Source organism: Pempheris klunzingeri, chromosome 16, assembly GCF_042242105.1.
Source record: "Pempheris klunzingeri isolate RE-2024b chromosome 16, fPemKlu1.hap1, whole genome shotgun sequence".
NCBI classification, from domain to species: Eukaryota; Metazoa; Chordata; class Actinopteri; order Acropomatiformes; family Pempheridae; genus Pempheris; species Pempheris klunzingeri.
In genome coordinates this window covers 4986895-5012559 of record NC_092027.1, presented here as the reverse complement: position 1 = coordinate 5012559, position 25665 = coordinate 4986895, and the positions used below count along the sequence as shown (strand labels likewise).

The 25665-nt window shown below is 40.4% G+C and overlaps 1 protein-coding gene across 1 annotated transcript in view; it reads left to right on the top strand.

Annotated features, from left to right (window-relative positions):
* Window positions 1-1769: 1769 nt before the first annotated feature.
* Window positions 1770-25665, top strand: part of pkhd1l1.1 (PKHD1 like 1, tandem duplicate 1) — a 43465-nt gene continuing 19569 nt past the window's right edge. The window contains exons 1-40 of the mRNA XM_070846837.1: window positions 1770-1814; window positions 3280-3396; window positions 3519-3666; window positions 4359-4503; window positions 4584-4692; window positions 4815-4872; window positions 4959-5052; window positions 5530-5583; window positions 5704-5777; window positions 5889-5931; window positions 6148-6218; window positions 6375-6485; window positions 7985-8080; window positions 9046-9308; window positions 9458-9549; window positions 9652-9811; window positions 10357-10492; window positions 11017-11160; window positions 11274-11428; window positions 11690-11825; window positions 11980-12101; window positions 12343-12467; window positions 12564-12727; window positions 13083-13252; window positions 14150-14282; window positions 14859-15013; window positions 15382-15510; window positions 15885-15984; window positions 16627-16734; window positions 16823-16987; window positions 17190-17311; window positions 18265-18397; window positions 19371-19563; window positions 20173-20315; window positions 20500-20604; window positions 20911-21093; window positions 22650-22837; window positions 23427-23600; window positions 24035-25007; window positions 25222-25470. Of these exons, the coding sequence (XP_070702938.1) occupies window positions 1770-1814; window positions 3280-3396; window positions 3519-3666; window positions 4359-4503; window positions 4584-4692; window positions 4815-4872; window positions 4959-5052; window positions 5530-5583; window positions 5704-5777; window positions 5889-5931; window positions 6148-6218; window positions 6375-6485; window positions 7985-8080; window positions 9046-9308; window positions 9458-9549; window positions 9652-9811; window positions 10357-10492; window positions 11017-11160; window positions 11274-11428; window positions 11690-11825; window positions 11980-12101; window positions 12343-12467; window positions 12564-12727; window positions 13083-13252; window positions 14150-14282; window positions 14859-15013; window positions 15382-15510; window positions 15885-15984; window positions 16627-16734; window positions 16823-16987; window positions 17190-17311; window positions 18265-18397; window positions 19371-19563; window positions 20173-20315; window positions 20500-20604; window positions 20911-21093; window positions 22650-22837; window positions 23427-23600; window positions 24035-25007; window positions 25222-25470 (6085 nt within the window). The remainder of the gene's footprint in view (window positions 1815-3279; window positions 3397-3518; window positions 3667-4358; window positions 4504-4583; window positions 4693-4814; window positions 4873-4958; window positions 5053-5529; window positions 5584-5703; window positions 5778-5888; window positions 5932-6147; window positions 6219-6374; window positions 6486-7984; window positions 8081-9045; window positions 9309-9457; window positions 9550-9651; window positions 9812-10356; window positions 10493-11016; window positions 11161-11273; window positions 11429-11689; window positions 11826-11979; window positions 12102-12342; window positions 12468-12563; window positions 12728-13082; window positions 13253-14149; window positions 14283-14858; window positions 15014-15381; window positions 15511-15884; window positions 15985-16626; window positions 16735-16822; window positions 16988-17189; window positions 17312-18264; window positions 18398-19370; window positions 19564-20172; window positions 20316-20499; window positions 20605-20910; window positions 21094-22649; window positions 22838-23426; window positions 23601-24034; window positions 25008-25221; window positions 25471-25665) is intronic.

Genomic DNA, 25665 nt, shown 5'->3' with positions numbered 1-25665 from the left:
GTTGCATTATTGATTTAGATTGTAGTTAATTGTTTTGTTTTTCTCTTTTGAATGGAACAAAGACAATTTTTGTAGGCAATGAGTGAATAACTTTGAAAACAGAAGCTGACTCACCGGTGGAGAATCATATTTCTCACCGTCTCTGTCCTCGTCTCTTCTTGCTTTAAGTGCAGCATAATTCTACAAGAATGTCTCTGATGTTATTCTCTTTGACATTATGTGAGAAAGCACGACATTCATTTAGGGCTTTTCTGAGCCAGACGCAAACGCTGTGACGTGATGCGAGTTAAACATCTGCTGCAGGCCACATGTAACACTTCTTAAAGACGTAAAACTTATCTAACTGCTTTGATGGAAACAGCAACCTGCGAAGCTGCAGGCCAACTAAAGAGCCTTTTAGAACTCAAGATATTTTGTCATGATGGGAAACGTACAGGTGTGAATAATGAAATGAATCATGGCTGTTTAGCTGCTCCAGTGTCAGGGTCCAGGTATTGTACATATTGGGACGCTTGAATATAACAGTGCTATTGTTAATGTCATTAGTCACACCTGTGCTGTTCCTCCTGTGATAATCCAAAATGTCTGCAGTAAAAACATCTATTTAACTGATTATATTGGCAGCTGAAAAGTTTGTGACCTCTTTATAATGTTGCATTTTGTTTCATGCCGTGAGAAGAAAAATAATTTATTTATGAGCACAGATTTCAAAGACAAAAATGTGATTAAGGCCTCATCTTTTCTCTGTGTAGCCACATCCTCTAACTTCTACTCAAATAACTGAAACATGTCAATAATAACAGGTTGAGACATAAAAACCAGCCCAGATCAGTCCAACAGATCATAGTTCATTCATATACAGTATATACAGTGCTTATTGTATTTTCAAAAACCTGAACAGTAATCTGTCTCCACCACTTGAGGCTGCTAAAGCTGCAAAGTGGTCCTCCCCCTTTATTTCTCTCACCCATCAGATGTCTGTCTCTCCTTGCTTGGCTCCTGGTGTAATTTAGTTTTAAGAATAACAAAACCACGCATCAAACACAAGAAGTCGTTTTTTAGTGGATATGAAGCCATTCAAAACCTCCCAGCTCTCCACAGTCTCTACCAGCACCTCCTGTGAGAGGCTGTAATCCTCCTCATTTCTTCTCCTTATTGCTTTCTGGAGGGGTCAGGGTCAGGGTGGCACCACAGGATTTGCATACTCAGTAGCTCATCACTGGAATCTCTAGTGAGAATCTGCTGTCTGTCTGTCTGTCTGTCCTCGGCACCATGTCACTGGAAACTAATAACAGCATATAACATATAATAACATATTGATGCCTTCCAAGCGGTTTGGTTTGCAAAATCCCGTGTTGAAATTACACGGCTATAAACATTCCTGAGCTGCAAAATGTCGTAACTTACTTTACTGACACAAGAGTCCACTTGTTCCTAAGGCACTGCATAGTTCAGCGCTGCCCATGCAGGTGCAGTACATATGAGAGCATCACTGTGAAGATGATTAGGTTGCTTGAACCTCCAAACTGTTGAACAAATGAGAAACTGATATGCAGCTTTAATGTTGTTATGAGCCCATAATGTTGTAAACTACCAATAAAATCATAGTGTATGTACATAAAAGGTCTGACAATATTTTGTTATGCAATAAAAAGTAAAAGAATAGAAAAAAAATAAAATAAAAGCACAAACAACATGCTCAGGTTTTATTTATACTGCCTTTCTTCTTTCACACTCTGACCCTGTGATGAGCTGTAATGAGTTTCTAGATGGCGTATGCCAAACAACAGGGTCATGACCTCTGTGGCGGTGGTGTAATATGCTGCCCTCTTCCCTGCATCATTACTAACTCTCTATAATTGGCCATGTTCTCATTCTAGGCTCTGTTTTTGCTGATTTCGTTAGTTTTCTCTGCCTCTGTAGCCGACACTTCTCCATACATCATTACTCATCATGGTGAACGATGATCGGTGTACTCACTTTAAATGTTTCATTTTTATACATCAAAAGTTTGGTCTTTATCTGTTACTGTGTGCTTCATCTGATATTATGTCAGTTTCATACTGTGCTCCTGCAGAAACGTTATGACGTTGGAACTGTATTTTTTTTATTCACAATTGCTATGACAGAATGAATTGCTATTACAGAATTAAACTTGAACTTGATGCTGAAAAGCCCTTGTTGTAAATACTCTGCATCAACAGTGAGAGCACCACACGAGTGTAATTACTCATTAGAGTTATGGTGTGTTTTAGTGCCCCATAGTGCCAAAGATTACAACCAACACTGTACTCATGTTATGTTTCATATATCACATGTAGAAGGAGGTCTGGACACAATGATATGAAGACAGCAGCTAATACTACAACAGGTTTGCAGAGCATCGCTCAGGTGCTCCTTGTACTGCACATAAATACATTTGCTACACTTGGCCATATAATGGAATGCAACACAAAACTGAATGAATGAATCTTAAGCTTGCTTCACAATGGTAATATTTATTTAAGCTTTATCGTGTTGGTTTTCATCATATTGTTCGTTGTGCTTACTAATGTTTTTATAAAGGGCCCAGCACATGTTTGCATTCCGATAATTTATCAGTTTTAACGTTTTACTTCCACTCACTTTGAGCTGCAAAGAAACATGTGTCACTGACTGACCCTTGATAAGTCTAAAATGGGATTTCTATGACTTATAACTTCCTCTGTACTTCCAACAAAGTGGTGATTTAGATTCCCGTCTGTGAAAGTGTTGTTTTTTTTTAACCTGGTTTTACTCTAATCTGACAATAACAGGAAAAGAATAGATGAGCATGAGACCTACACTGTGGTGGAGAATAGTTACATGGACACCAGGATGGGTTGATCTCAAGAGTCTCCACCCAGTTTTAGGTGAGAGGCGGACCAAAGAGCAGCCTTGGTGTAAAGAGTTGGTGCACTGTCCTGCACATAGGCGGTGTCCCTCTCTGAGCGAACACCAGAGACATTTAACATTCACTCCAGGACACTTTCAACAGGTGGGCTTTGATCATTTTAAAATTGCAAATTCTAATTTAATAATAAAAATGTCAACATTTCTTGTGATTGTTACAGTCTTTGGTACATTTGATCATGTGGGGATTTGAGTCTAATCTACCAAATGTTTTTACTTTTGCTTTGCTTTCTCATTTTAGGCCTACTTGTGGATTTTTCAAATTATTTTCCATCAGATCACTTTAGTAAAATTGCATTTAAAAAAACAAATCAAAATTCTGCTTTACGTTGTGTTAAATTCTTCCAGAGCACTAATCACAGCAGACTGCAGGTGAGGCTGCAGGGAAATCCGAGAAATCTCCAGGATGGAGTCCCCGTTGAAGCCGGCGGCTCCCCTCCTCCTCCTCCTCCTCCTGCTCGCACTGTGTCCCTGCTGCAGTAAGTGGACCTTTACAAAGTCCAACATTAATTCAAGTTAATGAAATCTGCGTTTGATTTAAGTACATTTTAAAGGTTTAAATGCAAATTGCACCATTTTAAAAGCAGAACTTGCCCAAAGTTCCTCATCTGCTGCACGCCACCTGGGCGTCTCATTATGTATTATTGTATATTTCAGGTGCTCAGCGTATTGACAGCATCAATCCACATCGAGGAAGCATAAATGGAGCAACACGACTCACTATTTCAGGATCAGGTAAGAGATACGACACTGTGCCACTGTGTTCATGGTTTTATCCAAACTAATGATGCTTAAATCTTATTGTAGCTCTGAAGAATAACTGTGAGCATTTTTTTTTTTATTAATTTATGAGACTTTAAACAGATTTTCATTGACTCTCATTGACTTTTTTATTGACTGCATAAGCACCTTTTATTGCTTTCATTCTGTTTTAGATGTGATTTCAGGCTGTTTCATATTTTTATGTCTATAGGACGTGTATACATACACAAAGCTTTATTGCATTTATACATCCCATCCCTTTCACTGCTGTCATAACTCATTACCTATATTCTGCTATTTCGTGTTTAAATATCTTTATTTTACTTTTATATATTGTTTTTCTTTATACATCTTCCTGCAACAGAGCTCCCAGCCAAAGAATTTTACACGAGTGTACTACTACAAATGGAGTGCCAATATCTTGAATCTTGAATGATGACGCATCAAACCAATGATTGATATAATAAAAATAATCAAAGAATATTATTTGTACTATAGTTACCATGTTATGATACCGTTTAGAAGAGAACTGTGAAACTGTGTCAACTCCTAAACCAAAACTTCAGCTAAATTTTCACCTGTTTTCACAGCTCTGTCCGTCTGTTGACTCTTTCATTAAGTAAAAATATTTTTTAAAATGATTTCAAATTGATTTTTTTTTTCAGGTTTTGCCCAGGAGAACCAGTTTCAGCTGAATCCAAAAGACGACACATTTGGTAACCGTGTCACTCTGGTGTCGGACACCCTGTCGGTCCCCTGCGATGTGGAGAGAGACTCAACACATGGCAACCAGATCATGTGTTACACCAGGTAGCTTACGGGCCAGTAAAACTACACAACAAAGTCCCCTCATGCGTGTGATCTGATGATTAATTTGTGATTAATCACAGGCACATGCCGGGTGGTCACTATACGGTTCGTGTCACTGTGGACGGTGATCCCATTCCTGACAGCAATATATGCAGAGGCGTGTACAAATCATACTACTGCAGCTTCTATGTAAGTCTGAAGCTACATACGACACAGACGCCTTGATTTTTAAACTCCTCTAGTCAGGTTTGGTTGTGTCTTGCTGGTTGGTGTCTAACAGTCTTTTCCCTTTTAACTGTAACCTTTCTTAGACTGTGTGGTATCGCACTCCTACTATCACCTCTCTGAGTCCAGTCAATGGCCCCCCAGGTACAGTGTTTACACTGCACATCCTGCAGTCTTTTCACAGAGTCCATTTTGCACTTTACATTAAACCCTTTTCAAAATCCCTGCAGGCACCTTAGTGACAGTGAAAGGGCGCATCTACTCTGATGTGTATGGAAGCAACACTCACAAGAGCACCAACGGCCTCAACGTCCGATTTCTGAGGTATGACGACAAAATAAAATATAGATGCACTTTCAAAATGTTCCTGTTAACATAAAGCTTTTTCTCTTATCCAGGCATTAGAGTGTATTTTTTAAATGAGGGACATTTCTGTTTGCCCACAATCTGAAATCACCTGTAAAAAACATCTTAAGACATCTTACAACCTTTGCAGCTTAGCACTCTTTTATTTCAACCAGTCCTCTTCTACTGTGCCACATTGGTCTCCCTTGTATTTCTGTTGTATTGAATTATTAAAATTTTGCACAAACACCTCTTTATAAAAATTGGCTTGATTTGATTTGATTTGATTTTATTTGATTTCTATTTTGCTATATGATGATATCCTGTAAATATCCTATAAAAGGAGGCAGACTCCCCACTAATAAAGGCTAAAGAAACTAGTCCGACATAAGAAAGCTCTTTATGCGTTAATGTGTTAAATGTTGTAATCAATGCATATAATCTTGTTTATTATAGATCCTACATGGGAGGGATGCCATGTGAGCTGCTCAAGCCTGAGTCAGATGAACTGTAAGTAGTTGGTGTACCAGTCTTTCAAGTGAACTAATAATAAAACTAATAAAATGTAATACAAATAAGTCTGATTTGGTATTTTGTGCAGTATTAAAAGTTTGTCAAATATTTCTAAAGATATAACCTGCGACTGAATTCTGAAACTTCTCACTGGGGAGAAATGAGCTGCAAAATAACGGGGACGTATGTCGGTAAGCTGCATTTAACCACTACAGCTGGTCTTAATATACATTTTAAAAAAGATGAATTAATAAAATAACTACACACACTGTTCTCTGTTAATTATGTTTTATTTCTAACAGGGCATCACAACTTGACTTACATTCTCGATGATGAATTCGGAAGGTAAAGCTTTTATGAAAACATCTGACTTCTTGCTAATCAGCATTTTTTACATGTTAACTTCAGTTTAAGATTTGCATACAGACATATTTATGCTTTCAGAAAGATTTCCCAGCACCGGGTTTATTCAGAAAATAGTATAATGTTTCACTCAACAACAGTAGTATCGTATAAACATCATCATGAAATCATGTGAATTAATTTCTCTTAAATTTTTAGGAGTTTACCAGAAAAGAAACTGTACAGGGTTTCAGGTTTGGGCAAGCTCTCCATGTTCCAGACTTTTGCAGGTACGTTAAGAGGGAAAACATTTGTTCATACTTAAGAAAACGGTCACATTTATTAAATGCCACATAAATGCCACAGTTCCTCTGTGGCATTTGCCACAGTTCCTCTGTGGCATTTATCCTTCTTGTAGTGAAATGTTTGTTATGTCTCCTGTTCAGAGGTGACAGGAGTCTCCCCATCCAAGGGCAGCGTCATGGGTGGAACCTTGTTGACCGTCCACGGCCGCTTCTTCGACCAAACTGACCGCCCAGCCCGTGTACTCGTCGGAGGTAACATCACTCACTATAAGTGTTCAGGATGATTACATGAATGTCTCCTCAAAACAAAACTCTGCACCAGTGGTGCAGCCTACGTGATCTGCACACACTTGCTGCATATCCACTAAGAAAGCTCCAGGATTTCTGTACTGCACTTAAAAATGCAGAGGAATACGTAAAAATATAGTTTTCAGACAGAATGCAGAGAGACTTGACCCCACTCTGGTTAGGGCCTGGGCTACATACCATACTACTTGTTGGGAACAGGCGTCTGATTACAGTCGTGGTTGTGGGTCAACAACAACAACCTGAGCCAATCATTTGAGACTATTAACCTGCAGTCGCAGTCACTAGTCTTGCAAAACATTTTCTCAAAGTGCACACAGCGTGGATGTCAATTTGCAGCAGTTTTTGCATATTTTAGATGCTTACATTACATCATGATCATATGTTGTTAGTTCATTGTGGAATGATTTCTTCATCTGAAGTACTATTGTTGGAATCATTTCATCTCGGCCAGTTTTTGCGTTCCTATTGGGAGTCATCCCCGAACACCCACTACAATAAACCAGACTACACCACTGTTCTGCCCATTGTTGGCACGGCATGTCACGCGAAGGTGATAATCCCCTTTCAACACTACAGAATGTGCATATACTCTATGTCACAAGAAACAAAAGAAACCACAGAGTAGCTGCACGGCAGAGGAAAGAATCTCAGAGACACAGCAGACCGTGACGAACAAACTGAACAAGAAGTTATGAGTCATTTACCATGGTATTGCGTTACAGTCTGTGTTTGACAGTAGAGTCACTTTTCTTGAATCAGTCGTCTTTGACAGTCACAAAATCTGGCGTGTAAGCATTAGTACTCAAAATGAAATCACTACTCACATTTTTGGATTGTTAAGATAATTAACTTCGACAAATTCAAGGGGTTAGAGGACACCAAAAACACTTATAAACCATATAAAGAATACAGAGTCCAAAAGGCTGCAGGGTGTCCATTAAACACCTACTAACTATTTACTTTGAAAGTGTCTGTTCACTGTTTTAAACTAATGTGTTGGCCACAGTAAATGAGTAACCATGGCAACAGGCATGTAGTCAAAGCCTCTGTTTGCAAAAACAATTATTTTGTGCTGCTGCAGGTTGGAGGGCATTGATGTACCAGATACAAAATAAAACACAAACAAAAATGACTGATAATTGAAGATAATCACAGATACATGCTGAATATAATATGATATAATATAATATAATATAATATAATATAATATAATAATACTACTAATAATTACAACCAAGGTACATAACTGCGCTCTTATTTTCAAATATATCACACTGAAACTCAGTAACTTTAAACACCTCTTCGTGACAGCTGTGAGTAGATAATGAGCGTATTTTCACTTTCCGGTTAATTATTCCCATAAGTGCAGCCTGTGTTTTTGTGTCTTTGTGTCAGTGAAAAGTTATTGTGAGACATGCTTTTGTTCTTTGATTTCTGTTCAGGCTTGCCTTGTGAAGTGGAGAGCGTGTCCGATGACAGAATTACGTGCAGAACTGCCAAGCACGAGATGAACAGCAACAACAGGACAGTCTACCCAGGTGAGAACACATATCGTCTTCTTACATCCTTTTGTCTTTTGATGTGATGCAACCAATGCTTGTCTGGATCCATCAAGTTGCTTTATTTTGTGCTGTGTCATTATCTGAAATGCACATCAACATCACTTGATGGATTATCACTGGAAGAATTTAAAGAATCTGTTGTCTTCACTGAAGACAGCACTTGTCACTTGTCACATTGATCATGACTTGGGGACTTTGATGTTCTATGTACTGTTAAAAGATAATCTGGTATCTGACAAAAACACATATTTTTGGTCATACATCACACAAGAGGCCTCTCATACATGTCAACAGGAGATACAGACGCCGGCTTCTCATCAGGATGAACTTTAACAATCACCTTTGGCTGCTTGGAACCAAGCAATAAGACCAAGAACATTAATTCTTTGCTTTTCATATCATATTCAAGAGGCGCAGAAAAACTATTTATTTGAAGTATGCAGCGTGCAAAAGAGGGCTTACATTAATGTTGGACAATGTTTTACTGTCAGAGCCTTCTGAAAATAATTCAAATAAAATTTTAATTTGTTTTGCATTTGTTTTAAGCAAAAGAAGCTAAAGAGGTGTTTTCATTTATGAATGTATGTAACATTAATTTCTTGTGGTTATTTCTAGATAGTGTGTAAGAGTGCTTTACAATTTGCCACCAATATTTCATTTTGGTCACGTTAGATTTTTCTACTGATTATTTTCTCCATTGATTCAATTAATAGTCTATAAAAACAATGAAAAATGCCCTCTGTGATTTCCAAGCACTGAGTGTGACATCGTCAAATGTCTTCTTTTGTTTGACCAACAATTAACCCAGAACCCAAAGATAGTCAGAATTTGAAAGAGACAAATGATTATTAAATAGTCAAATAATCATTGACTAATCAACTACTAGTTTCAACTCAACTGATGATTTTGATTCAAGATCATTCATTTCCATTCAAACCCAGGTGGAAGAGGGTTGAAGGTGGAGATATGGAACCAAACAAGACCTCGTTCCCTGAGTGACATTCACACCTACAACGAGAACACAACTGGTTACTGGACGAAGGTGATCGACTCCATGCCCGAAGACTTTGCTGATGTTGATTATTTCAGCTCACGACTCAGAGGCTTCTTTGTCCCGCCAGCGAGAGCCAACTACACGATATACCTCAACTGTGACGACCGGTGCGATCTCTTCCTCAGCAGCTCCAGCCGCCCAGAAGATAAAGTATGAACAAAGAGTTTACTTCAACATCAACCACACCCACTGTCATCAAGAGACGTTTTCAACAAAGATAACCAAAGAAATGTAGATGTTCTATGTATTACTTTGTGATATACCAATAAGACATATCATTCCTGTTTGCTTTACTTCAGGTTAAAGTTGCGTACCAACCATATTACGTCTCAGACTACACGAAACTGCAATCCCAAAAGTCTGAAGTGATGACTCTAGAGAAAGGCCAACAGTGAGTACAGGAGACACTGTGGCTCTAATTAGCTCACTAATTCATGGTACACCATATTCATTGTAACCCTTGAAAATAATCTAAACTCTATATTTTCTGTAGCTACTACATGGAAATCCTGCAACAAGACTATGGTGGTCCAGGAGGTGTCAACATGGCCTTGTTCCAAGAAGAGAGTTCCTTTACAGAAGCCCAGACAAACGACGCCGTCAATGAGGTTCAGCACATCGTAGCTAAATACGACGTGTTCGATGAGGAGCAGGTTTGTGGTTAATAAATTAACCTGCAGCTATGTTCCACTAAACACAACACATCCCGTTTTAGGAAATGCTCTCTTTCTTGTTAGATGAGAGGATTGATGCCACTGTCTTATATGTTCTCTCTTAGCATAACGACTGGAAATGGGGGGAAAAGTTAGTTATTTAAGTCACTAAAGTGGTATTCATGTTCTTTATTTCCCAAAATGTCAGTTTGTTAATTCAAAGTGAACCAAATAAAAGTATAGTAGTGATATAGTACACCTCTCAAGTTTCATTTGACTAAATAATACATTGAAATTCATTTGTATGTTTTTTAAAATCCACCTCTAAACATTTCAACATTGTTAAGAGCAGCTAATGGCTGGTTTCTGTCCGTCCTCTAATTAGTTAGAGCCGTTTCTATCCTCCTTTCTGACTTTCCAGCTCCATTTTTTGGAAACACAGATACGAATGTCTGTACTCACAGCAATACAGCCAGACCTTTATAGAAGAGGTGATTCAGTGTCTGCCTCTTTCTCATTTGTGTGCTTCATCTTCGCTCACTCAGGTGGTAACCTTTGAATCCTGGCCCAGCAATGCCGCCAGAGTCAAAGAGGTCCAGAAGGTCACCGTCAGCAGCAGCTGTGCCAGCCATCTCTGTGGGAGCACCTTCTTCAGCCTGGGCTATGGACACGCAAAGACAGGTAATGTGTTTTACAATCAATTCACTTAAAAACAAAAGAAATACTGCTTTTTTCTTTATCTTACTTCTAGTAGTAGAGTGACTGCATACATATTTAGCAGCCACAGAAGAGGACCAAAATCCTTACACAGGACAATATTACTCTACTCTAAAGGAGAATACAAGCCTATATGTTCCTTCATGATCCTTTTAAATCATTTAATGTAGAGTTTATAACATGGAAAATACATAATCAGTTAAAACAGGTAAGTAACATCCATTTATTTAGTATGCTCCTTAAACGTCCAAGAGGTCACTTTGCAAGAGAGTCTGCTGCATTAACACTAAAAGCAGATCCTCTAAGATCACTCCTAGCACAACACACTTTAAAAACAACCCACCTACGGCTTTCACAATTATGTTATTGTGCCATGAGTGCATTTTAGGATTTGCATCCACAAAAGGAAAACCTGTTAAAATAATGAAGCTACATCATAAACCAGCCACTATGTTTGTTAATGAGCTTTCTATTTTCCTCTTCTACAGGACCGATGCCAGTCAGCGCCTCAGCAGAAGTGGTGCAAGCAGCCTTAAACAGCCTCTGGTCCATCAAACCAGACACAGTCCACGTCACCAAACAGGACGATAGCCAAGGCTCTCATTACACAGTCACGTTCGATTCTGACAGAGGTATGAAGAGACAAAACAGACATGGACAAAGTGAATCTGTGTACTTAATTGTATTTGTAGCAGCCAAAGTGCAGTAAATTAATTGATCCTCTGTCTTTTTTTTTTGACTGCAGGGGATTTCAAACCTCTTCACTATGAGGTTTTTGGCTCTGACACCAACGTCACCGTTGTTGAGGTTACCAAGGGGAGAAGCAACATGGAGACCTTCACTCTGTTGTGGGGGGGGGTCCCCACGAAGCCCATCGCCTTCAACGCAACTGAGTCTGAGGTCTGTTGTGTAAAAATGTTGAATCCTGAAGTCTTGCTGTCTCCTTTTGCGCCAATGTCCGACAATCTTACTTCACAAACTTTCATAAACAAAGATCTTGGGATAATGACTTAATGATACTTCATTTCATTCACTAAAATATTTTGTCAAAACACATTTTGAACAGAAGTTACTGTCGATGTGGCTTCCTTCACTGTGTGGAAGCTAAATACTAAAAGTAGAAACAATACAAACATCCAGGTTGTGTGACTTTGTGAACAGGTGCAGTCGGCTCTGGAGGACATAATGAAAGCCGAGTGTCCCGGTGAGATCCTGACCTCTGAGGGGACTGACGTGAAGTACTTCAAAGACTTTGAAAATGACAACTCTCAGGTCACTGGAGACAAAAACAACACTTGTATTATAAGTTCATACCTTGAAATATTAACACATTAAAGCATTTTCTTCAATTGTTTTTACTAAATCTTTGGTGAGTATCTGAATTTGGATTCTCACAGTTTTCTGATTTTCTTGCGTTCACCAGTTCAATAGTGCCAAGAAAGGGACTCCAGTGAAGTTCTCTGGTTTCTGTGGTCACTGGTCGCTGAAGAACGCTGAGGTTCTTTTCAAGAACAGTTACACCAAAGAGTCCGGTGGCACCTACGGAGCAGTTTCATTGGACAAGTATCCCATGGTAAAGCACACAGCTGCTTCCATGTATAATGTTCATTTTGTGCATTTTATTCATTTTGAACTCTGTAAATGGACAAATGGGTGCAACAAGAAAAGTAGCTGTTGTAAAGCAACATGCTGGTTTAGGCTCAGTGTCTGTTTAAATCTTTCCTTCTAACGTCTCTAAAAGTTATTGAACTCTGACTCATTCTTCGTTTTTCTCCATAAAACATTTTGAAGCATTTCCATTCCTTTATTTGCAGCTTTGCTTTGCATACAAGGGAATGCTGAAGGATGAAGTTGGAATGAAGTTTACTTACAGCAACAGCATAGGCCAAACCAAGACAGAGACGGCAAAGATCAACACTCTCTTTACTAAGGGCCACGAGTCAGTGAAAACCATCCAGTGATTTTAATTTGTCAGATATATGCAAATATCCTTCCAACACTGCAGCAGCATTTGAACGTGATTGTTTCTCAGCAGATGGAGTTACAAATGCATGGACATGCAGAGTTCCCTGCAGGCAGAATACATTGGAAGTCGATACAGTCTGCTGGAGTTTTACCTCTACAAAGACGACTCTGGAGACGATTTCTTTGTGGATGCCGTTCACATCGGAAAGACACCCACCACAAGTGATGAAAATGGTACAAGGCCACACAGTAGATCTGATTTTTGGTAGAATCAGAATCTATTTTTGTCATCATACAGCAAAGTACAATGAGATTTCGTCTGACCTCTCCCATATAACATACCAACAAGACATAAATAGAAATATAAGAATATGAAAATAAGAAAAAGAAATATATATATATATATGTACACATACACAAGTACTAAAATTAGTAGAAGTATTAAAGTATTTACAATATGTCATTTTATTAATTTCTGTATGCATAACATTACACATTTTTGTAGCTCATTATTGATAATCATGTGAAATACCTTTCTTTACTTTATTATTGTTTACTTTATTCCTCTCTATTGCTTTTATTCTCATAGTTGTTCCCCACAAGAGGAGGCCTCCACCCTTTGAGAGCTCTGCTAAATCCTTCAAGGTGATCGCTGTCAACAAAGACACATCAGCTGCTTCACAGATCAGCTACGAGATCAAAGCCACACCGGAAGAATGTGCCTTTGGCTTCCCACTGATGGAAGTTGGCTTCTTGCAGGTAACTGATTCATTGAATTTATGTAACAATGTCATATTAAAGACAAATCACACGGATCCAATCAGATGTACTGTCTGTCCAGTTTAGGTTCACCTAGAGTCAGGAAACACTTTGGACAAAGAAGTAAACAAACAACCACCTGCCAGTTAATCAGACACTCCCCAAAACATGAACCTCCCTCCCTGAGCCTCAGTGTTTTCTAATATATATCTCTGACACATGTGAAAGGAAGCTTTTTAGCTTTAGAGATTCTGACTTCTTGATGAAAAAATTGCGTGCAGAGAAGATGGGGCTTTCTCAGTTACTTCAGTGCAATCTGTTTGAGCAACAATGTGGAGACTCTAATCTGCCCTGCTGGTGTTTCTTGGGAAATAAAACCCACACAAAGAACAGGCTGGGGCCAGAGCCTTTCTGCAGCAGAAAAAAGGCCCAATCAGCATATGTCCAGTTGAAGGATTCATGCTGATAATAGTTGTTTGAAGCAAAAACAACGTGGACTCCCCACAAGTAAAACCGGATGTCAGATTTAGAGGGGGCAATGCTGCCTCAGTGATGTGACTCATAGAAACAGAGGAAATGTTCTGTAGCCCACGGCCATGTGCTGTAACTTCCAGTACGGAGAGGCGCCGCAGTGATCCTGTGTGTGTCTCATGCCTTGACATGTTGCACACTCATCATTTGCCTAACAGATTACAGCAGAAGCACTGAATCGGTTACTGTGCTGTATAAGGACTGGCACGGAAACGTGTGACTGCAGGTTGTCGTGTGTGTAACAGTTGTTTCATTCAATCTGGCGTGAATCGATTTCATTGTGGATAATTTACAAGGATTTAAAAAACCTTATTCCTCTGCAGTTATGTTGTTTAAATAGAAGAATATTTTGATTGTATGTCGTAGATGTCCAACAGCAGCGAGGACATGGCTGAGTTCAGGGAAGGAGCAGCCACTGTGACCATCACTCGCCCTCACACAGCCACCCCTCCTCTGAACGGCACTTTTGATGTGGAGATTTACGAAGGCCGAGCTGAAGGTAGTTCAGATGGACAGGTGTCGTAACAACTCCACCTGTCTGCTCGTTGTTCACATTAACTCAGACAATGCACGAGATGTTTGGACAGTTTCCAGGGCACCTCGTTTCACACGCGATCACTCCTCCCATCAGCTGCTGCACTGTGAACACATGATGTACACACAACGAAGACAGAAAGAGCTGGAGCAAAGCCTCAGGCTCTGTACAGCGATCAGTGATTTGGCTTCTTAAGTTGACAGTTGAAAAAGGTGACACTTTGAATTGAAGGTGTGTATTCTGTCCCATAATTAGCTACAGATACCAAGAGGTTATGTATACGCTGAGAAATGAAATACAGTGTACATCAACACAGAATTCTCTTTTTTCTATTTTCCCACCTCTTGGTCTGGTTGTTTATTACTACTGCTCCTCCATCACAGCCCATTATGGAGCACGTGGACCAGAGTACCTCAAATTTCCTGCAAAGAGAGAGTCTTAGACTTTAATCCAGACATATCAGTTAATTTGTCTGTATAGCACATAAGTATCAGTTACCTTTGCAGAGAGGTGTTTAACACAACTAGTGTGTGTTCTCAGGTCTGTCCGTGGACATCAGTGAGAAGGACCTAAAGTACGCTCTGGAGGGAGTCCCGGGGATGGGTCAGGTCAGCGTTTCAAGTCAGGGAACCTGCCGGCAACCCAAGTGGAGAGTGGAGTGGCTCACTAAACCTGGAGACCAGCCTCTGATCCACGTCAGACTCCTCTTCTTATTTCAACATTAATTATTTTATTTATTATTTTTTGTTGGCAATATGGCTGCATTGCCTAAAACACTAACACACTGAATTTTATTTACAGAAGTAACAGCTGCAGCAGCAGTCATACGAACAGAAATACGTATAAATGTAGCCATTTGAATAAATATTCATATCATCATGAATTATATCAGATACAGTATGTGTGTACCTATAAACTTTCTATATGAGTACAAACTAGAACTAAACCAACCACAGTAAGAGTACAATGCAGTAACAGTAATACAGTACAGTACTACAGTGTTGGTAGTAGTTTTATTAGCAGTATTTGTTCGTACTGAACGTCCTCTCTTTCACTATTGCAGATTAATGACTCGTCAGTTGTCGGCAAAAACGTACGTGTTTTTGCCCGTGAGAATAAAAAGGGAGGACTGATGATCCGAAGTCTAACAGGAGATTTCTTCCGAGTTTGGGAAACCAAACCACAGGTACAAGTTTCAATAAGCCTCCGGCACATCTGGTGTCAGGTTTCAGCATTATCTGTCCGTCCAATGTCTGCTTTGGCCAATGTAGATTACCTTGTGTGTTTGTTTACTACAAATCCTGTAGGGCAAGTCTTATTTTTGTCTGTAGCCTTGCGTAACACATTCTTTATTTCTATATTTTCTGCCTCCAGGAAGGATTTGATTCATTGTTAGTATTCTACTTAATAACTGCTTTCTAGAAGTGACTGACAGCTACAGTCCTCTACTATTATATTGTTGTGACTGTTGTAACTTCACATGTTAGTGACTAGATCAGCCCAGCGTGTGATTTTTACGCTGTGAAACTTTGTCCTTAAGTTTTGTGGTGCTTTTTGCAGGTGGAGGTTTACATCAATGGTATTCCCTCAAGGTGTTCTGGTGAATGCGGCTTTGAATGGTCTGAGGACACCACTCCAGTTGTGACTGGAATCAGCCCATCTCAAGGTGCTTCTAAACTATTATGAGCATTGAGAAGAGAGTGGACTTAGCTTCACAATTACATTAAGAGTACAACCACCAGGTCCCTCCCATGCCCTCCCTTTCTCTGACCATGGAGCTCAGGGTAGCAGGCAGGAGCTGCAGAGTTGACCGGAGGTCTGGGTAAATCTGGGCAGTGGGCAGCACTGGACAACATGATGAAATTTCAAAAGAATCCTATTACTCTGATTGGTTGTTTGTGCGTTCTGGCAAACGACATCAGGAGCACCAGGAGGAGCCAAAAGAACTAGATAGATCATTTACTATAGTCAGGATTTAGAGACACTTTTGGCAAATATGGCAAAAAGTTATTTTCATAAAAGTTCCCCACTGAGACTTTAAACATGACGCATTGATTTGTAATATACACATCCAATATTCGATCTATTAGGTCAAAATAAACTTGAGAAAAACAAAATAATAATTTGGGAGACGATTAAATTAAACATTAGGCTGTAAAACATATGTAAAATATTCCATTTTGACAAAAAATGCTGTCCAGTTTTAGTGAATTGCTTTTTTTTATAAGACTTCCTGTACATGTGCTATAAAAAGATGGAGATTGTGGTGACTGTTGCATCTATTGTTATATATCGGTGACTCTTTCAGGATCTAATGGCCTGGGGACTCTTCTGACCGTCACTGGGACCGGCTTCAGCAGTGAAAATGCGACCATCGTAGTTGGAGGGGCCAGGTGCCACGTTGAACAGATCACCGGTGAGTGAAAGTGGTTTGGAGGAGTGAATACTGTATCAGCTGTTTCTTACCTAGATGAAGCAGTTAAACCAGATTTTCTGTCTTTCAGCTACCACTCAGGTGTGCAGACTGGGCAGTGCCAGTGCTGGTACTTACCCTGTGTTAGTCCGCTTCCCCTCTCTGGGTGATTCACTCTACCCCGGCGACAACATGTTCCACTTCACCTACCAGCTCATTGTTTCCTCTTTCTCCCCGCTGTCTGGAAGTGTGGCAGGTAGGACGTTACTCAGAAACAATCAGCTGCACTGAACAAAGTCCCACAATCTCTGTTATCTATCAGAGACCTTCCCTCCCTGTAATGGTCCAGTGACTTGGTGCAAAGGGAACCTTAAAGCACAGCCACTTTAAACAAATACTGACTCTTCTTAATTTTATTGAAACTATATAACCATTATGTTATTTTATTTTGTTCTTAGGAGGCACGCTGCTGACAGTGAGAGGTTTCGGCTTCAGCCACAACACCACAGTTACTGTCGGCAGTGAGGAGTGCGCAGTGGTTCGTGCCACTGACACTGAGCTGAAATGCAGAACACCAGCAGTGAGTGTGCAGACTGCTGCTTTTCATGGGTTTTATTTTCCTGCATGAACTAATATTTTAAAGGATTGTTGCACTAAGCACTTTAAATAAACACACATTTTTTTGTGTTTGAGAGATATTCAGTTGATTTATGGTGCAGTATCTCAGTATCATGTATCCCACTGACACAACCTGCTCCAGTCTGTGGCTTGTTTTTCCTGGATCAAGTCGTTGTTCTGTCGTCTGTGGTATAATTGTCTGATATCATTTAGAATCTCAGCTGAAAAATTCTTTAAAATCCATCCTGAAACCCTTGAGAACAAGTCCTTCATTTCGACCCCTTTTACTTATTTATTTCACCCACAAAAACCAACGGGGGGAATTGATGCAACCAGTTGTTTGTTGTGTCGTTCTCACTTGGTGATAAAGGTGTCTTGTCTGATGGTGTACCTCAGCATAGATTCATCCCCTGACAAGTTAAGGCATGAAGACAAATGGAGATAAAGCACCATTTCTTTTGTTTTATCTTTATTTTCTAATCTTGTGGGGTTAAAGAGATACACAGCTTTCATGCTGCTGTTATTACTGGAAGTCTAACGTTTTAAGGGCTCCACTATTACTATTTTAAGAGTTGTATTAACAGCAGGAAGCACTTACCTATTTACCTAAACCTATGTATATTATTTGTAGATTGACTTACACGTCTCACTAATTTTGACATTGAAATGATTAAATTGTAACATTTTGCACTGCTGCTTTAAAGCGACTATGGCAAACATTAGCCACCATAACCTATGGCCAAGTGAGGCTGTAGCCGCAAAAGTGTTTTATTAGATATTAATCCAACTATTGTTTGTAAATAGAAGATTTAACAATTTTTGAACAAATCATTTGAACATGACAGGCTACTAGTTTGGTTTCTCAATAATGCAGTAGCCACTTGTTCGACTTGGTGGTGTTGTTATTTATTTCAGGGAACTGCAGGTTCACAGACCGTCACAGTGACGGTGGGAAACATGAGTCAGACAGCCGGAAGCTCTTTCGCCTACGATAATAACCTCACACCCCAGATCTCAGGCCTGAGTCCCCACACCACCACAGTGATGGGTGAGTTTTTGAGTCAATTTTTGGGCCTTTGTAAACTGTATTCTTGCATTTGTTAACCTTTTAACTAGGTAGGATCATTATAAGAGCGTTACTGAGATGAGTAAACCCAGAACAGTGGGTGGATTATGCTCTTGAATAAAAATATCAAGTAATAGGAAGGATGGGTTTTTGTCCTTAAAGGTCAATAGAAATCCTATCTCTGTGGTGAGTGCAACATAATATAAAGTCTGCTCGCTCTTTGTCTATGAAAAGAAAAGGATTCAGTGTGGATTCATCGTGCTTTAATGCATGGCCTCATGATATTTCCCATCCTTGCAAAACAAACTCATTTGTCTAAAGGCCCAATGCATTTATCATTATGGAATTAGGTTGATGAAAACAATACTGTTATATATAGACAATTGTATTCTTTAAATTGTCAACAACATTAGCCTGCTCTTTCTGTTATAAAACCAGATTAATAACAGGCTCCTACAAGTCAACATAGGGGCTGTTCCTACGGATGTTTTTTCAACATAACGTGAGTCTGAAATGCCTCTCTGAGGATCAATCTAATCATTTGTGTGAAGGGAAGAGGAATAGCAAGAAGTTCTTACTTGAGCTATCCAGTGTTTACATGTGACGCCACTGTCACCAGAAACCTGAAGGAATGTGTGGAAACCTTTTGTTGTCTTTGGCACCTCATTAGTTTTGTTGTCATGTAATGTTGACTTGCAGGTTTTTTCTGTTTTTGCCCTTTACACTTGACTTTAACCTTTAGAATCTGAGCTGAAGACACCTGTCATCCCACGTAATTATACAGTAGTAAACAATACAAGAGGAATACCTCTTAATCCGCAGGACAACCAGTGATACTTTTTGAAAATAAAGAGGATTTAACCAGGTGACAAGTGCTAATTATCACGGCACTTGAATAACAGACGCTCTGGAGTGGAAAACATGTTTGTCTGATGTTTTGTCTCCTTTTGTGCAGGACATCGAGTTCTCACCATCGAGGGTTCGAACCTGGGGGGCCAAGACAACGACAGCATGGTGTTTGTAGGCAGGAAGGAGTGTGTCACCGTGCAGTGGACGGCGACAAGCATCGCCTGTCTGCTCCCCGTGCTGCCGCCTGGTCTACACAAGGTGGACGTGCAGGTCGGAAACAATGGCTACCCCCAGACGAGGTACAGCTGCTGTGAAAGACATTGTCACACTTGAGTGATTTAGAAACACTCTGAAGGACGACAGAACAATCTGTTACGTACCAACTGAAAGGTGCTGATAGTATCACAAGCTTTTGATTTTATTTGCACACGTCAAAAAGGCGCCACTTGAGCTTTTGTTGCACATTTCTTAAAGGTTAGATGTAATAATAAATGTGGATTTTACGGATCATATTGTACAAAATGTCCCCTGATTTTTTCCTTTTAGACATACACAAACAAATATCCAACAGTAAACATAACGAATCAAATCTGATGGACAACAAATCAAACAATTTGATTGATTGAACTGAGTCAGAAAACATAATAAATGGATACATGCACAGTTTTACATAAGACATTTTAATATCCCTTTTTATTTATTATTTCATTGATTTTATCTCAATAAAAACAATAAAAACATTTATTTACTTGTATTTTCATACAACAACTAATGACACATTAACAATAAATCAAACAAAAGTCAGTTATTGAAACATACAATATTACATAATCAATGCTGCTTTCAAGCCAGAAAACATGGTTCATTTGGGACTTAATTGGACTCTTTTGTGCTTTTTTGTTTCGTAGCAACGGTGTGAACGCCACCATTGAATACATCCTGGAAATCGACAGTGTCTCCCCACTGTTTGGCTCCTTACTGGGAGGAACCAGGTTGACTATTTCTGGATCTGGTTTCAGCAACAACACCTCTGACAGCAAAGTGTCCGTTGGTAAGCCACACGAGGTCCAGCAGTTTCAAACAGATTTACTGCCACGGCAATAATCTCTGCCAACAATCTATTAAAAACTGAGATGTAACTACGTAGCAATATGGAAAAGCAATACAATAATGCATCTGCCTCTGGTTTCCTTTATGGTCTCACACGTGTTTTGTGTTGGTTTGTGGTGTGGCAGGAGGAGCGGAGTGTGAAGTGAAGGCCGCCTCAGAGAATGAACTGCAGTGCGTTATGCAGTCGGAGGAGAAGACCCACGTCGTCACGAACCAGGGATCAGACCGCCGTAGGTTTATGTTTCAATCCTTTTTGCAGGTGTCAAACTAAAACTGAGTGGACTAAAATAGAGCACAACAGAGAAAGGATTAAATTCCCCAAAACTGCTGCAAGCAAACAGGCTGTCACCTGCAGCCAGAAACAGTTTCAAAACCAGTTCCACCTGCGATTTTTCCATAATTTGCCATATTTAGTTTTTAAGTACTTCAATTACATAGATTTTAAATTCATGATTTGACGTCTCTCCTGTGCGGGTTAATCTGTTTATGTGTGTACTGCTTGCATGTATAACTGTACATTTGTCTGTGTGTTCCAGTTTACGGAGAAGGGTTTGCATGGAGTCCTGTCTCACTGACGGTGTTTGTTGGAGACACGGTAATGTGGCGCTGGGAGGCACCAGCCTTCCAGAGAGTCGGGTACCGGGTCTTCAGTGTTTCCAGCCCAAGTGGCACCACCTACGAAGGGGGACCATTCAACAGTAGAGCGAAGACAAGCAAAGGTAGGAGACTGACTCACTGTCCGTCAGCAGAAATGATCAGGAGCTATTATCTAAATACTCTTTTACCTCATTGTCACATCAGTACCACTTAACAATAACACTGCCCTTATTAAGGATTTATAAATGATTAGAATTAGTTTATTAATTAGGTTGTTAGCTCTTTATAAATCATTATTCAGCTGTTACAACACAGTTTATCTTCTCTATCAGTTTCTATCTGTTAGCAAGTTACTGGCATTTAACCTCCATCAGGATATCCTAAGTTTCATGTGTCACAGCTGAGTATGACATATCGAATGACCAGAGGCTTTAGCACTATTGTTTACCTCGACATTAGCAGTCCTCAATATTATCACAGGGGCTGATGTGACATTTGCTACCAGGTTGCTATGTGCAGTGAATATTAAAGGGATATGTTGTGATACTTCATGATGGTTGGCATCACTAGTAAATGGTGATGTGTTTACTTACTTTACAGTCAGGCTCCATTTTGCCAGTAATAAATGTTAGTAACTCATAAATAAGATTAATGAGTAGTAAGCAGGTAACAGCAGGTTTGAATCTTCCCAAATAGTGAGTCTGCATCGATGGATGTTATGACCTTATAATTGTTAATTAATGCTTTATAAAATGCTTACAACCTAATTAATAACCTCATTACATTAAAGAGGTAAAGAGGTACTTAAAAATCCACTCTTAAATTGTTTTACACCATCATATGTCATCAGTTTGTGATGTTCAGCGTCTTGCAAGAATTATTTTGTTATACAGGTTTGTGTTGCTTTGTTTTCTCTTATTGTTTTCCTTTAATTAATCAGATAAAAGTGATGTTGTGAGATTAAAACCAACAAAACAAAGAAGAAATGACCAAATGGGGAACTTAAAAACAGTATTATGACAATAGATACATTGCAAACAACATAGGCAACAAACAAGAAAACTGACACACTGCACAAATATAATAATATACAGTTAAGATACATCTGTGCTGAGTTGTAGGTTGTATGCAGGAATGGAGATTAAAAAATAGAAATAGTTATAGTAAAGGTACTGTAACGCAGTCTTTTCTTAACTTAAAGTATGTTTGGGTCGTGGGTAAAACTAGAGCTTGGGGACTACTTCTTCTGTGTGTCCACTTTAATTTGTGCCTCCACTGTAGGACAACTCACCACAGTGCGATACATCAACTACATTATATCACTCCGCCAACCTTAACCACGTCTATCTGTATTTAAGAAAATAATACGGTATATGTTACCATTGATTCAATTATCTCAATTGTATCAGTCCTGAAAAGGTCATCACTGAAATAAATAAAACAAAAATAGATCTCATCGTACGTTATGATGACAACTGGATTTTTGTTTTTTCTTTTACTGTCTCTGATGTTGTGATAAACAAGATGTGTGTGACACGAGGAATGTGATGTGCATGTGATGTGTCACATCTTTCAACATGTGTGAGCGACGGCCGCACACCATGTCCAGGAATGCTTTATGATTTGAGGTCACATCTGTACAAACTCTCCCTCTCTCTCTCTCTCTGGCTCCCATCAGGGTTTTTCAGCTACCGTTTCACTGCACCCGGTGTGTATTACTACAGCAGTGGCTACATCGATGATGCTAACACCAGGCTGCTGCAGGGAGTCGTGAAAGTCGAGCCTCTGAAGCAGAAGAGTAGCGAGGTCTCTGTCAGCGTGGGAGGCATGGAGGCCAGACACGTGGCAGGAGGTAAACGTATAGATGTGGAGAAGATGTTAGTCAGCTTGACCTGTCAGTAAATATGAACATGTAAAAATAGTTCCTAGAGAATCAGTGGATCTTTCTACAACAACTCAGGTTAACTCAGGTGGGAGTTGTGGGAGATAGAGTTGCTGTGACTTTGGTATTTTGGCACATTAGTTTGGATCTGAAATAACTCTTTGAAGCACTTAAGTCTGTTACGGCTGTTCAATCAAAAAGGATCTATTTCAGATCTATCTCTGAAGGGATCCTCTCTGTAATGTTGTCAGACACTTTGAATAATTGGAGCCTGTCTGTGGCATAAATAAGCACTTTTAGTGGTCTTGCTTTAACTAGCATGGTTTCCCTGAAACTGCAGCCACAGGCTACTGGACCAATTCCAAAACCGGTCATTTTAAACCCCAAATATGTGATGTGATTGGAATTATCCTTTAAGAGAAAATAAATAAAGTCATATCAGGTTAATAAATATTTTTAGACATGGTAAAAAAGGTAAAGAGAATTACCATCCAAGTCAAACTAACAACAATTTCAATGGATTAAACTGTTTCCCCTTCAGGTTCACGTCGTGTCTCCAGAGCGGCCCCCCAGTGCGTCGCCTCCCCACAGTGCCCGCAGACCAATGGGACCTCAGGAGGCCTCTACTTCAGTGTCTCCACCTGCGCCACCCCCACAGTGCACTCCATCTCCCCCAACCAGGGCTCGTACCACCAGCTCATCCACATTCAGGGCACAGGCTTCAGCGACACCGCCTGCGCTAACGAGGTCAGCCACGTTTTTATGACTTATTTCTAAACGAGTTGATAATCTGGGCTTTTTTGGTTCTGTTTGTTTTGTTTCTTTTTTTTGTGAACAGTGACACTTTCTGTCCGGGTTTTTGCCAGTACTGTGTGCCATAAAGTTTAATATATTTACTTACACACGCTTTTAAAACTACGAAAGAAAACTATTTGAATGGCTTGATTTGAATCAATATGTCTGCATTTGGCAGATTTACAGGATAATTACACTGATGATTTTACATATTTAAACAGCTAACTGGCAGCCAACCAGTTAATCTGTCACCACTTAGGCTGGAGACAGATAAATTATATCCATCTTTCTACTCCAGATCCTTCATCATCATTGTGCTGTCTGTATCCAAAGCTAAGCTGTGTTTCTCTCACAGTATTAAACAGATAGTTGTCTGTGTCCTGTAGGTGACCGTGGGGGATCAGCCCTGTCAGGTGATCAACAGCTCTCACTCTGACATCAACTGCCAGCTCAGCCCCACAAGCGAACTCTCCATCGGTGTCGCTCTCCCTGTAGCTCTTAGAGTCAACAACCTCGGCAGCGCCATCATCACTGTGCCAAACGAGTTCGGTCGCCGCTTTGTGGTTCTTCCTGTGGTCGATTCGGTCTCGCCTGCTATCGGCAGCCCCACGGGCCACACGCGGCTCCTCGTCCACGGCTCTGGTTTCTCTGAAGGTGAAGTGACTGCAGCCGGCGAGCCGTGCACTGTTGTGTCGGTCAATTACACTTGTATCATCTGTGACACGGCTCCCTCTCAGGAACACACTGGTGATGTCGTCTTCCACATGGACAGGATCCAAAGCTCCTGTCATTCAGACTGCTCCTTCACGTACTCTTCCTCCGTCACTCCCACGGTCACCAGCATTTCCCCCGACAGCATCAACGATTCGACCACCGTCACCATCTCTGGCTCAGGTTTTGGCAGCCATGTGGATGATGTGGCAGTGTTTGCCAGCGCCACAGAGCTGGAAGTCACCGCCGTGACCGATGACAACATCACACTGAGAGTCGATGCTCTACCTGCCGGCGACCACCCAGTCAAAGTGATTGTGAGAAGTAAAGGCCTTGCATCCGGTCATGTCAGCCTGACCAGCCGTGCTCAAGCCGTCCTCAACCCTGACGTAGGCAGCCTGGCTGGCGGCACCTCTGTTGTCTTCACTGGAAACGGCTTCGCTCCAGGGAGCACCGAGGTGATGGTCGATGGCCAACCCTGCAAGATTCAGGAGGTGACGCCGGGTCTGCTTCGCTGCATGACGCCTCCTCACAGCGAGGGGCTGGTGACAGTCACCATCCAGGTGTTATCAGTGCAGTATCCTCCTCTCTCCTTCAACTACTCTGCAGCACACACTCCTGTCATCAGCTCCATCAGCCCCACCACTGGTAAGTATGGTCCTCTACATCCTGTTGTCATAGTAACACTACCCCTCAAGAAGCAGTGTAGACCTGGCTGACAAAAGCATACAAGTCTCTGTTAACCTGAATAAAGTGAAAAACATCTCAATATCTATGATCTAGTGGAATATTCAAAGTCATATTGAGTCCCGTGTAACCTTTCTCTCATCGCCTCATCTTCCTCTCTGTTTATTTCCCACAGGGCCGAGCGGTGCGCTCGTCACTCTGACGGGTTCAGGATTTGGCACAGACTCTCAGCACGTCTCCGTCACCATAAACGACGCCCCCTGCAATGTGTCCACAGTGTCTGACACGCAGGTTCAGTGCACGGCAGGAGACAACCCAGGGGGGGCTTACTCAGTCATGCTGCATCGCAGGGTCAAAGGTTACGCCCAGTCTGATGTCACATACACTTACGAGCTGACCCTGAGCAGCGTGCAGCCCAACGAGGGTAAGCAAAGAGCACATTTTTAGTTATCAGGTCAATAGCTTGGTGTTTAGGGAATAAAGTTTGTTACTGCAACTGAAAATAAACCCCAAACAAACATTCTTCTTTCTGCAGACTCATCACATATATATAGTACATTTGTAGATCTACACTTAAAAACTTCAGTTTAAATTAAAAAAATCACTTTATCTGTGTGTT